Source organism: Octopus bimaculoides, chromosome 10 (genome assembly GCF_001194135.2).
Source record: "Octopus bimaculoides isolate UCB-OBI-ISO-001 chromosome 10, ASM119413v2, whole genome shotgun sequence".
NCBI lineage: Eukaryota > Metazoa > Mollusca > Cephalopoda > Octopoda > Octopodidae > Octopus > Octopus bimaculoides.
In genome coordinates, this window is record NC_068990.1 from 31,899,228 (window position 1) to 31,914,501 (window position 15,274).

General features: G+C 34.4%; 1 protein-coding gene across 3 annotated transcripts in view; it reads left to right on the top strand.

The window, feature by feature from the left end:
- LOC106874541 (tyrosine-protein phosphatase 10D) overlaps nucleotides 1-15,274 on the top strand; it is a 96,098-nt gene that overhangs the window by 58,029 nt on the left and 22,795 nt on the right. For all 3 annotated transcript variants that reach the window (XM_052971109.1, XM_052971111.1, XM_052971110.1), the window contains 8 exons: nucleotides 3,202-3,372; nucleotides 5,087-5,218; nucleotides 6,274-6,422; nucleotides 7,945-8,019; nucleotides 9,611-9,677; nucleotides 9,777-9,947; nucleotides 11,680-11,808; nucleotides 14,313-14,406. In XM_052971109.1, the coding sequence (XP_052827069.1) occupies nucleotides 3,202-3,372; nucleotides 5,087-5,218; nucleotides 6,274-6,422; nucleotides 7,945-8,019; nucleotides 9,611-9,677; nucleotides 9,777-9,947; nucleotides 11,680-11,808; nucleotides 14,313-14,406 (988 nt within the window). The remainder of the gene's footprint in view (nucleotides 1-3,201; nucleotides 3,373-5,086; nucleotides 5,219-6,273; nucleotides 6,423-7,944; nucleotides 8,020-9,610; nucleotides 9,678-9,776; nucleotides 9,948-11,679; nucleotides 11,809-14,312; nucleotides 14,407-15,274) is intronic.

Here is a 15,274-nt window from a genome sequence, read left to right on the forward strand (position 1 = left end):
TAATTAATGATAAACCTATAGGGTTATTTCTGAAAACTTTATTCAAAAGTTTGAAAGCGTAGCCTGTGTTGTATAAGTATGGAAAGATAGTCACTCATCTGCTGCTCATTGAAAAGTAAAAGAAATTTGAATACAATGATTACTTAATGCTCTTTATACATACATTTTATATACTTTATGCATAATTTTATAGACTTCATACACAATGCTTGGGAATTAAATATTTGCTCTTCTTTTATATTTTCCCTGTAAAAAAAAAATCACCACACATATGATACAACCTTCAGTTAAATTGCATGTACGTAGCACATAAACAAGCACGAATATTTTGTGGATGTGCACTTATGCACATGTGTTAAGTGATGGGTGATGTAAAAAAAAACTTAGATCAGTTCAAAAAAATACACTTTTCACTATCCACTCACAAGCACCACCCCACCCTCACCAGCTTCACCAGCACTATCATCTCTCTCTACCCTCTCATTACATCCCCTCCTTCTGTCATTCTCTCTCTCTCTCTCTCTCTCCCTCCCTCTCTCTTTCTCTCTACCCTCCCACTGCATTTCTTTAACCTCACCATCAGAACATCATCTCTGCTAAAATTATATTTCTAACTCACCTTCTCTCTATCACTAATGTCAACTAACTTTTTTTAACCACGTAATAAATTTTACGTTCCAAAGATCAAATATCAAGTGCTTTTCACTTGGCACTGGCACAGGACTCTTGCAGGTCAATCCTTACCTCCAGGGGTACCAGTTTTATCATTTCTGCCATGAAGTACGGGTCTTTTTGAGTACTACAAAGCACCAGTCATCTTAGTCCTTCGTCTTCCCACCCACCCACCAAATATTCAGCATCTTGAAGTTGTTCCTCTGTACTTTGTCCCATGTTTTCCTGGATCTCCCACTTCCACGTGTTTCATCTACTTTGAGATATCGGCACTTCTTTATCGAACTGTCGGCATCCATCCACGTCACATGACCAAACCAGTGCAGTCTTCTCTCTAGCACAGTTGAACATATACACTTGGATTATACATCCAGCGGAGCTAACTAACTTCATTTCTTTCTAACCTTCGCATGTACCCTGCATTCAGGGCCCACATTTTACTACCATGTAGCATCCTCCTTTCACTCAGAGAGGGAAACCTCTGAATTTCTTCCATCCTTCTCTTATTCTAGCTATGACAATCTCCATGCATCCCCCCCCCACTACTAATTTGGTCGCCTAAGTAGCAGAAATTATCTACTACCGCTAATGATCTACCAGAGCATTTGACAGAATCAATTTACTGAGTCTCTATAGTTTTTATGGGTCCTGTGCACACCTTCCACATATGAACACTACCCTCTCTGATAACTTAACTATTAATCCACTGCATTTCTTGTGTGTCCATAATATATAAGAAATTGTGAGCACTAACTGTCAAATCACAGTTTTATTAGAATTACATGTTACTCTAGTGTCAAATGATAGTTATTAGGTTTTTATTAAGAATAGAAAGCCCTTCAATGAGTAAAGTTTCCAGTTTCATTTCCATTCTCAGTCACTGCTATTTTACTACATTTCATCTCTGTGCAAATCATTATCTTTGAGGTGAGTATTAACAACCCTGATCTTGTTTCCAATGTTAAATGAGCAATATAGTAAACAAAAGCTTCCAACATGTTAAATCTTAGACTTTGTTTTGATTCTTTGTTTTAACCATTGCACTTCACATTCATTGATTATGGTCTTAACAATATGAAATCCATCACCTATATAAAAATAATTACAATGTTGAAAAAGATTGGGTAAAAGTGTGATTTATTGTGGGAGGAAGATTTTGTATGTAGCAGACCTTAATGATATATATTAGACACTAGATACTCCAAACCGTAATGATGGATTTTTCATTTTTTTTTTTATTGGTAATAAATGATGTTGATAATGAGGATGATTATAAAGGTGATTTAAAAGCCAAGAAAATTAAAAAACAAAAAAAAACAGGAAACAAGAAAATTGCAGCTTTGCTGCATGATAGTGGTGTCAGACGTGGCAAGTAGGCCATCATATGATCTATTTTCTTCTTCTGTTTTACAAATCCAGTGTGCACTGCACATTGTGTGTGCATACTTCTCTTTCCAGTTATTACTCAAAACTGTTTACAGATCACAACCATCTCATGAACCTGTGTTCGTGAGAAGTACTTCACGCTCTAATGGTTGTTAAAGGAAACAAAAGCAAAAGAGATGTCTATCAACAATGATACTTGTGATGAACTTTCCCATGTCATTCATTACAGCCACACCAAGGGAGGTAACTGAATATAACTATGTTAATTACGCAACGGAGATCCTGTAAAATAAATAGTAACTTAAGTCAACAGGATCAAAGGTCTAGCAGGAGCCATAGGTTCATCAGACCCTTTTCCAGTATACTGTGACATATATATTCCACTCCAACCCAGTCAGGATGCCAGTTTGTTGCAGGGTTACTCATTTTTGCCTGCTGAGTTGGCTGGAGCAATGTGAATTGAAGTGTTTTGCTCAAAAAACACAACATACTGCAGGATTCAAAACCGCAACCTTACAATTATGAGTACATTATCCATAACCACTAAGCCATGTGCCCAACAACTGGCTGAGTACTGGAATCAATAAAAATAATTGACAGAAACCCAAAAGAAAATTAGGAAAATAAACTCTACATTTTGTGCATGCATGCATGTGCGTCTCTCTGTGTGCATATGCATATACATGTGTAAGAGCGAGAGATAGATGGAGAGAGAGAGAGTTACATGTGTCTGTCAGGGCAGACACCTGGTTGTGCTTGAATTCAGTATTCTAGTTTCAAAGTACTCTTAACACATACAGTAATGAGCTGGTAATGAATGACTTGCTAACCAATTTACATTGTAGTTGAATGAACTGTAATATTATAAAACTAGTACTGTGTCGAAATATGAGAAGCAGTCGTTTGGAAGGTAGAATGGCACCCAACAAGTAGTGATACTATCATCATCATCATCATCATCACTATATTGGTGATTGAAGTATTGGTGATAATGTTGATGATGTGAATACTGATGACATTGGTGATAATGATTATAGTCATGATATATTCTCAATATTCTTTTACTATAGTACGTACATGTTTTATTAAATGAAATATGCTTCCTAAGTTCTTTTATTTTATATTCTTTTCCTGTCATCACAGTCCCACACCCGGCACGAAATATTACTGCTAAGGCAGAGTCTGCAACAAGCATTCGTGTCTCTTGGGAGGAACCAATGCAGTTCACAGGACCAACTTCATATATCATTCAGGGATGGTCTTTGAAGCCCTCAAAAATTTTGAAGACTTTTCTTGGGCCATTCAACGTCTCAGGTGTGGTATCATTTTGGTTTTTTCTTCTTATCATTTTGGATTTTTCTTCTCATTAAATCATCAAACAAAATGTCTTTCTTAAGTTGAAATCCTGCCAAGATCAACTTTGTATTTCATCTCTCCCAAGCAATAAAATGAAGTACTGGTCAGGCACTTGTGAGGGAGGGGGGTAATTTAATCAACTTACCCTCCTCCAAATATCTGGCCTTGTGCTTCTGTTAGAAACAATTATTACTTGTATTATCAGGGTACTAGTGGAGGCACAATGGCCTAGTGGTTAGGGCAGCGGACTTGCAGTTTCAATTCCCAGACCAGGCGTTGTGAGTGTTTATTGAGCAAAAACACCTAAAGCTCCACGAGGCTCTGGCAGGGGATGGTGGCGAACCCTGCTGTACTCTTCCACCACAACTTTCTCTCATCCTTTCTTCCTGTTTCTGTTGTGCCTGTAATTCAAAGGGTCAGCCTTGTCACACTGTGTCACGCTGAATATCTCTGAGAACTACGTTAAGGGTACACATGTCTGTGGAGTGCTCAGCCACTTGCACGTTAATTTCACGAGCAGGCTGTTCCGTTGACCGGATCAACTGGAACCCTCAACGTCGTAAGCGATGGAGTGCCAGCCAACCAACCATCAGGGTACTAAATTGACAAAATTTTGTTATGTGTTCTTTTACATTCTGAATTAATTTCTTACCAGGGTCAGTTATGTTATTCATCCTTCTAGGATTAACTATATACCTCACCCAAAATATGTAGAGTGTACCTTCCCTAGAAATCATACACAGGCATGGCTCTGTAGCTAAGAAGTTTTCTCTACGACCTTATGCTTCTCACTTCAATTCCACTTTGTGATGATATTTGTGGTATGTCTTCTATAGCTTTAGTTTGACAAATACCATGTGAACGAAATTAAGTAGACATTCACTCTGCTTTGTACTAATTGTCTGGCTCAAACTGCTACAGGTGTCAGAGAACTCGTCAATACTGTCTTGTATGTCAGCCTCTGAGAGGTAACAGTCATTAGCATACAGAAAGTCATACATGTGGTCTGTTTGAACCTTGGTTTTGCTTAAAGCCTCCTAAGACTGAAGACTGAATCATCAGTACACTATCAGTACTGATATCTGTGACTTTAAAATCATCTGTCAGCATGGTCCACACACATAATAATCAAGGCGGTTGCAGTTTGGGGAGTTAGGTGGTCAGATGTTAGGGGTGATGTGGTCGCAGAAATTGTCTGACAGCCATGACTGGGTTCTCCTGCTTGTGTGGCATGGTGCAGAGTCCTGAGGCAGAATAGAGTAGATATAAGGATACAACACTGTTTCAATCTGGTGGAGATAGGAAATAGTTCTGATGTCTGTCATCTTGAGTTCTGGCCTGCAGGTCATCATGTAACTGTCATACAATGGTGATGAATTTTGTGAGCATCCATACTTTGCCATAACTCTTGAAATTAATTGAAAAACCTACAATAGTTTTCAAAGTAAGAATCAGGTGAAACATTTTGGACACCCTGTATATATATATGAAAAGTAGTTGGCTATTGTGACTTCATAAACTGAGAAAAGAAATTTGTGACATCTTGTGTTTTCCAAGCACATTGTGGAGTAAATGAAATAGCTACAGGTGGAAATTGAATCTGGTTATATTTGCTGTTATACTAAATGTAATGGTGTGGGTAATTCAGTAATTACTTATTTCTACCTCACAGGTTTCCATAATACCTCGTTTCTTGTAAAAGACTTAGCAGAGTATTGGCCATACGTATTTGAAATTACACCAAGTACTGAGGCAGGAAATGGTTCCTCAATAAACACTTCAAGCACTCTGACAGAGGAATCAAGTAAGCTTTCTATCTTTCTCTCTTTCTCATTTGTCTAGTCATCAACCACATTACATCATTCCTCCACACTACGCTATGCCATTCAACAATGCTATGTTACACTGCTGCAACCAAAAAGTTTGTACATGATCGCTTGACCTGCTAAAAACAGCTGTCAAATCTTCATCATATAACACCCTATCATCGTCTTAGAAAAATAAAGAACTGTTGAATTGCATTGTCCTAAATACAATTTATCCAAATAAATGTTGACATGGTCAAGAATCGACAGACATCAAATTGAACTCTACCGTTTTAAGAAGAAAGAACACATTGGCAATTGTAATCTTAGGCATACAAAAACAACAGGATGGTCATAGTTGGAATATCTATGATCAAAATAATCTGCCAGACATTATAAATAATATCACACTGCACCACATAACTAACAAACATACATGGTGTAAGAGGAAAAACAGTAATACTTTTGTATCTAGTCATTTAGGCAAGTACCTGTATGCCATAGGACTGCTATTTCTGAGCAGACCTGGGGTTACATAACAATAACAAAAGCATCTCACCACATTGTACTACACAATATTACAATACACTGTGTTATATAACATCACATGAGCCAACAAGGAAACCTCCTCATGGTCGCCCTTACTACTAGAAATAGTAATAAAATTTGCACAGATCATACCCTAGTGTCTAAAAAACAAGGGAATAATATAATCCTAGATATGCTCAGTTTAAAAAAAAACAGCAAAACTGTCAAAAAGGAAACATCTTTGTTCATATGTTTACTTAATCAGGATTCATCTAGGCCTAAACACAAATTATAACACCACATCAAATACACCATATTACATCACATGAATACAACATCATATTTTAACTCACCTCAACACACAGTACTACATTCCAACATGCTACACCACATTATATTACAATTTGTTACATTTCACCACAATACACCGCATCAAATCAGATCATATTACAGCACACAACACTTGATAATATTGCATAGTATTGTTAGACCTAAATAAAATTTTATCTCTTTGTCTTGAATGCAGCACCTGGACCAGTCAAAAGTTTGGATATTTATGTCAACTATTCCTGCTATATTGCATTACTGGTTACATGGAAGAAGCCACTTCCTGAAGATGAAAATGGTATTATCACTAAATATGAAATAACTTACTGGGCTGATAATGATGACAAAGTAAGTTACTCCCTTCAAAATAATCTCAGTTAGTACATATCCAAACTTATACACACACACACAAACACACACAAATATGTATGCATATAAATCCATATCTGTATCTATTTATCTATCTATCTATATATATATATATACCTATCTAGCTAGCTAGCTATGTCTGTATGTATGTATGTATGCATGCATGTAAATTTATAATATAAATCCCGTTCTGTGTGTGTGTGTGTAAAAGATTATAACGGCCATATTTTTCATCAGATTTTCTCCAAACTAGGAACATACATTACTTATGTTCCAGAGATGGTTTTAGACTCTTAAAATTTTTCACATAATGAGTAATGGGCCCCTGGTGGCAGAAAACATTCATTCCTGGGTTACTTGGAGAAAGGAGGTAACTCTTTGTGAAGTAACTTTCAGAAATTGATTGTTTCCCTTACATTCATTGGTCAAAAAGTTATCACAATTTCATTTAATATATAAAATAGAGTATGTGTGTATTCACTTTTAACACAAAAACAGCTTCACCAATTGCTTCCATACTTGTGATGTGTGAATAATTTGACCTCAGACACATTAGGCTCCCCATTACTTTTTACATTAGATTCATGTCTTTGAAAGTTTTTTAAATATTTACTTCCGTTTTTCTAGCATCAGTGACGTCTGTATCTCTCTATCTATCTATCTATCTCTGTCTATTTCTATCTCTCTATCCATCGCTATCTCTATATCTATCTCTCTATATCTTATCTATATATATCTTATCTATATATATCTTATTTGTCTAACTAGCTAGCTCTCTCTCCCCCCTCTCTATATCTCACTCACTCTCTATTGTTTTTACTTTCATTTTTCAGATGCTATTGTTTTCACTGTAACTTTTCAATTGCTATTTACAAACAACAACAACAAATTACTAACAGAAAAAAGTTCACAATTACTGATGAAAGTAATTTCATACATAATTTACTGGCAGAAGTAACTTCATTATACTTTTTATATTTTATAATAGTATTCTACATGTAATTAGATTCAATAAACCTTTTGAATTCAAAGAATCTATGATTTTCTTCATTTCAAATCATGGGGGTAACATCAGCATAAATATATTTTGGGGTAGTAGGTTAAAAAAGTTCCCTGATCCCTGAAATCGTGTAATACAGCAGATAAGAAGTGAGATAAACTTATCTAACAAACACCCTCCCCCATTGCAATTTTGTGACTTTATGCCTATGTTAAAAAAATATTACCATCTGACGTTCTAAGCTTATGCACATTAATCCTCTAGCATTAAAACCGGCCATATCCATTCCAAATATTTTACTTGTTTTATGTTCAAACCTGCCAGATCCAGCCTCTCAGACTTACCCTTCAGTATCATTCTAAAAATAAACAATCACATCATTGAAATCTTGAAGCAATAAGATAATATATGATTTTTTTTTATGTGTATAAATAAGCATTATATTTGATAAATTAATCTGAATGCTAAAGGGTTAATTTTTGTATTGATTCTTTTATGTAGAAGAAAATATGTGTTAACGCTACTCTGTTCTCAACCATGATGATTGCATTTGGAGAGCATAGCTACACAATACAGGTAAGTGGCATATCTTTGCAATAAGCATAAATTCTTGACACAATTATAATGTAGTATTAAAAATCAATGTAACTATTAAGAGTCAAACTAATTCAAATCATTGGGATGTTGGTCAGTTATCCAAAGGTTTACATGGTCTCTATCCTGTCACTTCCATTATAGATTTGAAAAAAAATAACTGTTAAAATCGAACTGCACTCTTCAAAATTTGCACTAAGAATAAGTAAAAGGTAAAATTACTACCTGCTGTTATAGCAAGTTGATGCAAGTAGTTTATCCCATTCCCCTCCAACTTTAATTCATGCAATTGAAAAAAATCGCATTATTTATGGGATGACCCAATATTAAGTTCAATCAATGTATCAAAAATATATTGTAAATAAAAATCATGGCTGAGATTCTTTTCTGGAGCATTATGCTAATAACTTAGAATAACATACTGATATTGTTGTGTTCAAGTCAGGCTCAACAATAATGACAATGAGATAAATGTTATGGATGAGAGTAAAAGGTGTTGGAAAAAGTTTGCATTAAAGGATGGAAAAGATAAAAATATTTTCTTAAACCAACATATTTATCCAATATATATTTGTATCAAAATTTGTTATCTCTGTAGTGTATCAGTGCTTTTACATGAAAGAGAAAGATTTATTAGAACTGTGTGTTGAGTGTTTCTCACAAGATGTATGTTAGACAAAGAAAAAATGGTATGAAATGACGTTAGAGAATGTCTTTTAATGGTCTGACTATCAGACAAGATTTCAGACACAATTAAGACATCTCCAGATATTTTTTAAATCAAAATTTATTTATAAGGATAATGACAGACATTCTCAAATTTTCTGTTTGTATTTTGGCAGAAAAACAAAGGTTGTTCTTTTAATGGTTACCAACATTCTGTCACAGCCACCACAAGATGTGACTGGCTGTAAATATATCTTGACAGGAATGTTGATTATCTCTGTAGGTATCTTAATGTATACTGTTATAAATTACCAACTATACTATGAATATAAATCTAAAGAGAGATGTGGGAGGAGAGATTTGTTTTTCATAATAATTGTTGACACTGTTTTGTTTATTATCATTAAAACATATATCTGTGATGCAAAAAGCAACCTACAACTTTTACTTGAGTATCTTTGCGACATTCAGTAATAACCAAACAGTATTGGAGTATTAGTACATCAATAAAATGTTCAATTTTTAAAATATTAAAAAAAAAAACAGTAAAAGAAAAAACTAGGAAAAATTCTTATAACACTAACTATATGGAAGAAATATCTACAATAATTATCTGGGCTATCAGGTTTCATGGTAACAAAATTATTGGTTGCATTCTTTCTAACAGAATAAGCTATTTACAAAGTATTTGTTTTGCCACTAGGTGTTTGTCAATGTTTGTTTATGGTTTCTACAATCTCAATAAACACCATTTAAAAGTAAATTTAAGAAATGACCTCATAAACCATAATTTGAAAAAGTATTTAAAAAATAAATATATGTAGAAACTATGGCATAAAATTTCAACAAATAAAACACTGAAAACAAAATTTGACTACAAAGCTAATGTCTTTTTTTTTTCTTTCAGATACGAGCAGAAACTTCAAAAGGATTAGGTGACACAAGAAACAAAACTGTTTATGTCAAACCTCAAAGTAAGTTTTAACAGTGCTCAGTTTTCTGTCAATGTTTCATAATATATTGTCTATATTTCAAAATTCTCTCTAATATTTTAATTTTTTCAACTTAAACAGTTCCTGTGGTACCAGATAATGTGTCTGTTACAAGATCATATGAAGAAGTTGAGGACAGTAGCAGGCAGATTGCTATAAACCTGCCCAGTAAGTTCTTTACAGATTTCACATTTGGAAGACCAGTACAATGGGGATTGGTCATTGCTCTGTCTGATGCTGTTAAAGGAAGTGGTAAGTTATTGCTAGTTGTTCTTAATATAACTTGATTAGTGTTAACTGAGCAAATAATAAATGCAAAGGTTTTAGGACTTGTAATTTTTTTGGGGTGGATATGATCCAATAAAAGTACCAAATAATAACTGGACCATCCAGTGAAGGATATTTGTCAGTCAGTTGCTTTATGCTCTAAAATTTAAACTACAGGTCCCTTCAAGGCTTAGAAGGGATTTGCTTTCTTTTCTGATTTTCAAATACTAAAAGTGTCTTTAAAAATTAATTAGCGTTTAATATTTTTCAAATCAAAGGCAGTAAGCTGGTAGAATTGTTAGCAAGGTAATCAACTTACCAACTCCCCTGGAACTGCTGGCCTTGTGCCAAAATTTGATGTCAATATTTGTTAAGTCAACAATAATAGCAATGCAGATTATACAGCATTTTGTATATCTTACTTTACACAGATATACAGTACTAAAGCCACAATACTGTGATATTTGTCTTGAGAAGGCATCTCATATAAGCATATAATGCTAAAAAGTACAAACATATTAGTAGGAGAGGAAAAGTTTCTAGCAGTGGTAGTAGAATTGCTAGATCTGAGATTTCTGCATGTTTTCACATCATCAGTAACATCAAATACATACTAAGACAAATTTCAACTACATGCTTAGACAAATTTCACCTCTACTGATACTAAAAAATAGTTATTACCAAATCACTGATGTCACAAATATCTGGCATGTTAGGGTTTTCATACAGTATATCCATGTAAAGTAAGATATACAGAAGGATATTCTGAACTAATACAGCTTTTATCATTAACAAATTTTTACCCAGCCTACCAGCTAATTGTTATGCCAACAATTTGTTAATCACTGTTTTTTCTATATCAGTGAAAGTGAAATTTGTCTAAGCATGCAGTTGATTGTGAATATTTGCTATAGATAAGATCTAGCAATTCTACCATCACTTCTGGGTGCCTTTCATCTCCTACTGGTACTTCTGTGCTTTTTAGCACTACACATCTTATATGAAGTACTTTCTCCAAATGAATACTATAGTGTTGTAGCTTTCTTATATCCATATTAAAAGTCAGGTATACAAAATGCTATGCTGAACGAATACTATTTCCATCAGTAATCATGAATAGCAGACAAAACGTTTTACAATATTTACTTATATCCCACAAAATACTCAATTCATAACCAATAAGGATTGATTTTTTTTTGTCATCCTTACATGGTTAATAGAAATAAGTACTATCAATAATCTAGGTTTATTTAATCAATCAAGCACCAAATTTATCATCATTTATCATTCCTATTTTTTCTAACTAGACATAAATAGGATGTGTCTTCTATATAGCATCCTGTCAGCCATCTTAGTTCTGTATCTTCTCATCTGTGAAACTCAACACCTCATGATGTGTTTAACCTTAAGATTTAGGGGAAAATTAAAATGGCATTAAGTTCATTTTTTGTTAATGACTAGTTTATCGTTTATGTCATAATCTCAATAAATAATCAACCGCAGTTGGAATGAATCTTCCTAAAGAAAGTTTGCTTGTTACATTTTGCTTCTCAGATAACTTATTTGAATAGTTTCTTGCTAATGGCAGAATTCTACACTTGTTTTTAAGTTAAGAAGACAGATTCCTTCAAACTATATTCCTTGAATTGTAGACCACTTTTATATATTTATATATTTATTTTGATTTGATCTAATTTGTTCATTAATCCTTTGCCAGATCAGGAACATTCAGAAATTTATCCTAGAGAGCTAAAAGAATGGAAAGAGGTATATGATAAAGAAACTGCATATTCCTACCGACCAACACCATCTGACTGGAAGCCACCTTCTATTCTGACAACAAAGGGTAAGCTATCCTAATGTTGTTGTAGTAGTAGTAGTAGTAGTAGTAGTAGTAGTTTTGTTGTTGTTGTACCACCACTACCTCCATCACTATCAGCATTATCACTGCAGATGTTAGCTTAAGCAAAAGTCATTTTGCAGTCACTACACAAGCTAGAAATAACAACTACATTTTTCTCATGTCATTACTTACTGTCTTACCAAAATGGAACACACTGGATTAAATAGTCTTAATAGTACACTATAGACAGACTGAAAGGCAAAATGTATGGTCATGAACAGAATGTTTTTTATTTTTTTATCATAGAACTGCATATTCAGGGCTGACCAACAATTAAACAACAACAATACAAACAAATTTAAGTGCATTGCCTACAATTTTCAGTAGAGGTGATTAATCAACCATCATTACCTCCAGTACTTAACTGATACAGTGGGAGGAAAGGCAAAGTTGACCTCAGTGAGATTTGAACTTGGAGCATAATAAACAAGAATAAATACTGGCTTCCTATCTATGTTAGAACTTATTATTATCATAATGACAGGCATGTTTGTATGTTGGGCAAAATAGCAGAATTTCTTCCAGCTTTAAGGGTCAATAAAGTAAGTCCCATATTGGGATTGATGTAATTGACTATGCCCTCCCACAAAATTTCAGGCCTTGTGCCTATAGTCGAAAGGTTTTAAAATGCCAGGCAAAAATCAGGTATAGCTGGTCATGTATGGAAAAATAGAGACCACCTCCTGCTATGGGATGAAGTTAAGATAATCGACAGAGAATACCACTGGAAAATACAATTAAAAGAGGTTGCACATATGTTAGGCGACACAATAACCTTCTAAGCAGACCTATAGCAGATATGAATGTAATATGAGAACCAGTTATAAGGAAAGATAAAATACTAGGGCTACTAACACATGGATTCTAAGTTCAATCCCAGGCAGGGACTTGAAAAATAAGATCAACAGAAAAACAATATCAGTAACATACCTTAGGAATGAGAACAGCCTACCCCATTAGTCAAATAAAGGGTTGGATTTGAAATTCCACCAGGACACCTGATGAAGACTGGGGAGTACATCAGCCAAAACATTGTGATCATGGTTTCAACTCCTAGACAGGGTGGTGTGTTGTATTCTTGAATAAAATACTTGGCATGTAAAAGCACCCACTACACTCTCAGAGTGGTTGGTGTTAGGAAAGGCATCCAGCTGTAGAAACTCTGCCAAATCAGATTGGAGCCTGGTGTAGCCATCTGGTTTCACCAGTCCTCAGTCAAATCGTCCAACCCATGCTAGCATGGAAAGTGGACGTTAAACGACGATGATGATGATGATCTCACATTGTTCTGTGATCACTTCGATACCTGATGCATGATAAACCAGGCACCTGTTTAGACGTTGATTTGAAGGAGAGAGTGAGCTAAGGTGCAGCATGAACATTTGATCGCTATAAACAAGTCATTTGTGCAGGTCATGCAGCAAAAGCTGAACATTCACATGTCACCTTTGACAAGAGAGTCCATCAATTGTTATTAATATTATTATCGTCATTCTCATCATCCTCATTATTATTATTATCAGGGTAGTGAATGGCACAATTAGTCAATTAGTAGAGTACCAAACAAATTACTATTTTGTATTTAGTTTTGTTCTGAGTTCAAATTCTGCCAAGACCAACTGTTAATCCTTACAGTGTTTTTAAAGTAAAGTACTGTGGTTGACTTAATTGACTATACCCTTCCAATGAAATATGTAACCTGTGCCTTTGCTAAAAATCATTACTGATTTCCAACTTTGACACAAGGTCACACATTGTGAATGGTAGACAGTCACTTCTATGACCTCCAGTACTAAGTTATCCACCTAAATAGCAAGAAGTTGTTCACAAACATACTCTAAACTTGAACTACACAAACATGCTATTTTCTCTCTCTCTCTCTCTCTCTCTCTCTCTCTGTGTTTTTTTTGTTTTTTTTTCTTACTGATGCTACAATGGCTTCTGCTTTTTAGAGATAGCCATTCTCATGTCACATCCATTCAAGCTCATTTTGATCACTATTCTCTTTTCCTCTCATTTCTCATATCGTGTGCCCCCTTTCTATTTTGTGCACTAACAACTTTTTCCAGTTATTCCTTCTCAGAACATCAGTCAATGAATTTTTCTTCAGCTATCAGCTGGTAGTTCTTTAAGAAAAACATTAATAACACGTCTGTCCGTCTGTCCCCAGTTTCAGAGGGCCAACAATGGCCATGAGTACAGCTCTTTTCTACCAACCAATTTAATATTTGTTGTTTTTTCAATTTCAATATTAAAAAAATGAAAAATGAAAAACAAAGCCATCATCTTAAGGATTTGAACTCAGAACATAAAAGATATACTAACTCAAATCATAAAAGACATTTTATGTGATTCAATGCCAAATGTATCAATCCACCATCCTTAATGTTGTTTAATCAATATTGTGCAGTAGTACTATTTTCCAGCAAGTTCTTTGTTCTTTACAGACATAAATGCTGTTTACATACTTGGCGCTCAAGAGGATTGTGAAGATAAGCCAATATATTGCAATGGCTATTTGAAACCCGACAGATATTACCGGTGAGTTACAGTAACAACAACAACACTGTGCAGACTTGTGATCAAGACCATTCCAACCATGATCATCCTGTATTTTTAAGTGCAAGAAACCAGGAACCGATTATTTAGTGTAACCTTTTTCAGATAATAGAAAGTAATTTAAGAAAGATTTGGTTGCTATTTCTAGCATGTCAAATGACTGCATATTCAAATAGTGTAATGTATGTTTGTTGAACTTTAGACCAAGAAAGTAAAAAAAACAACAGTGCTTGAAGCTAATCCTTACAGAGTAGTTATTGTTGATGTTTAGCTTCAATCCTGATTGAACAGATCTATGGTCAAAGTATTCCAACCATGGCCTTCATGTCTTTTTAGAAGAGTTCTCCTTTTTTGAAGACTGGAGAGTGTGATTTGAGGGAAATTTAGATGCTATTAAAAGGTTACTTGACTGCAGATTGATACCACTATGAAAAAATATAGACTCACTTGATGTAAATATCTTTTTCCTGTTATGTTGCAATGAGAACATCTTTTCTTTTGTGTTTTTTTTTTATTAATGATTAATAGATGTGTTTGTATTTGGACGTCACACAGATTTTGTTCTTCTGTTAATCAATCATATAGGCTTATCATTGCAGACATCACCATTGTCATCATGAAAGTCACTAACACCACCACCACCACCATTATCATCACTGCTACCACCACCACCACTATTACCACCATCACCACCATCGTTATCGTCGTCATCATCATCATTATCCTTTTTAGTTAGTTTTTTAGTCATTACAACAAACTGATGATCTTGAATTTGATTATTTTTCATACAATTTAAAAAGTTGAGTTTTGTTTTGTTCTTGTTTTCTTATTTCATGCATATATATATATA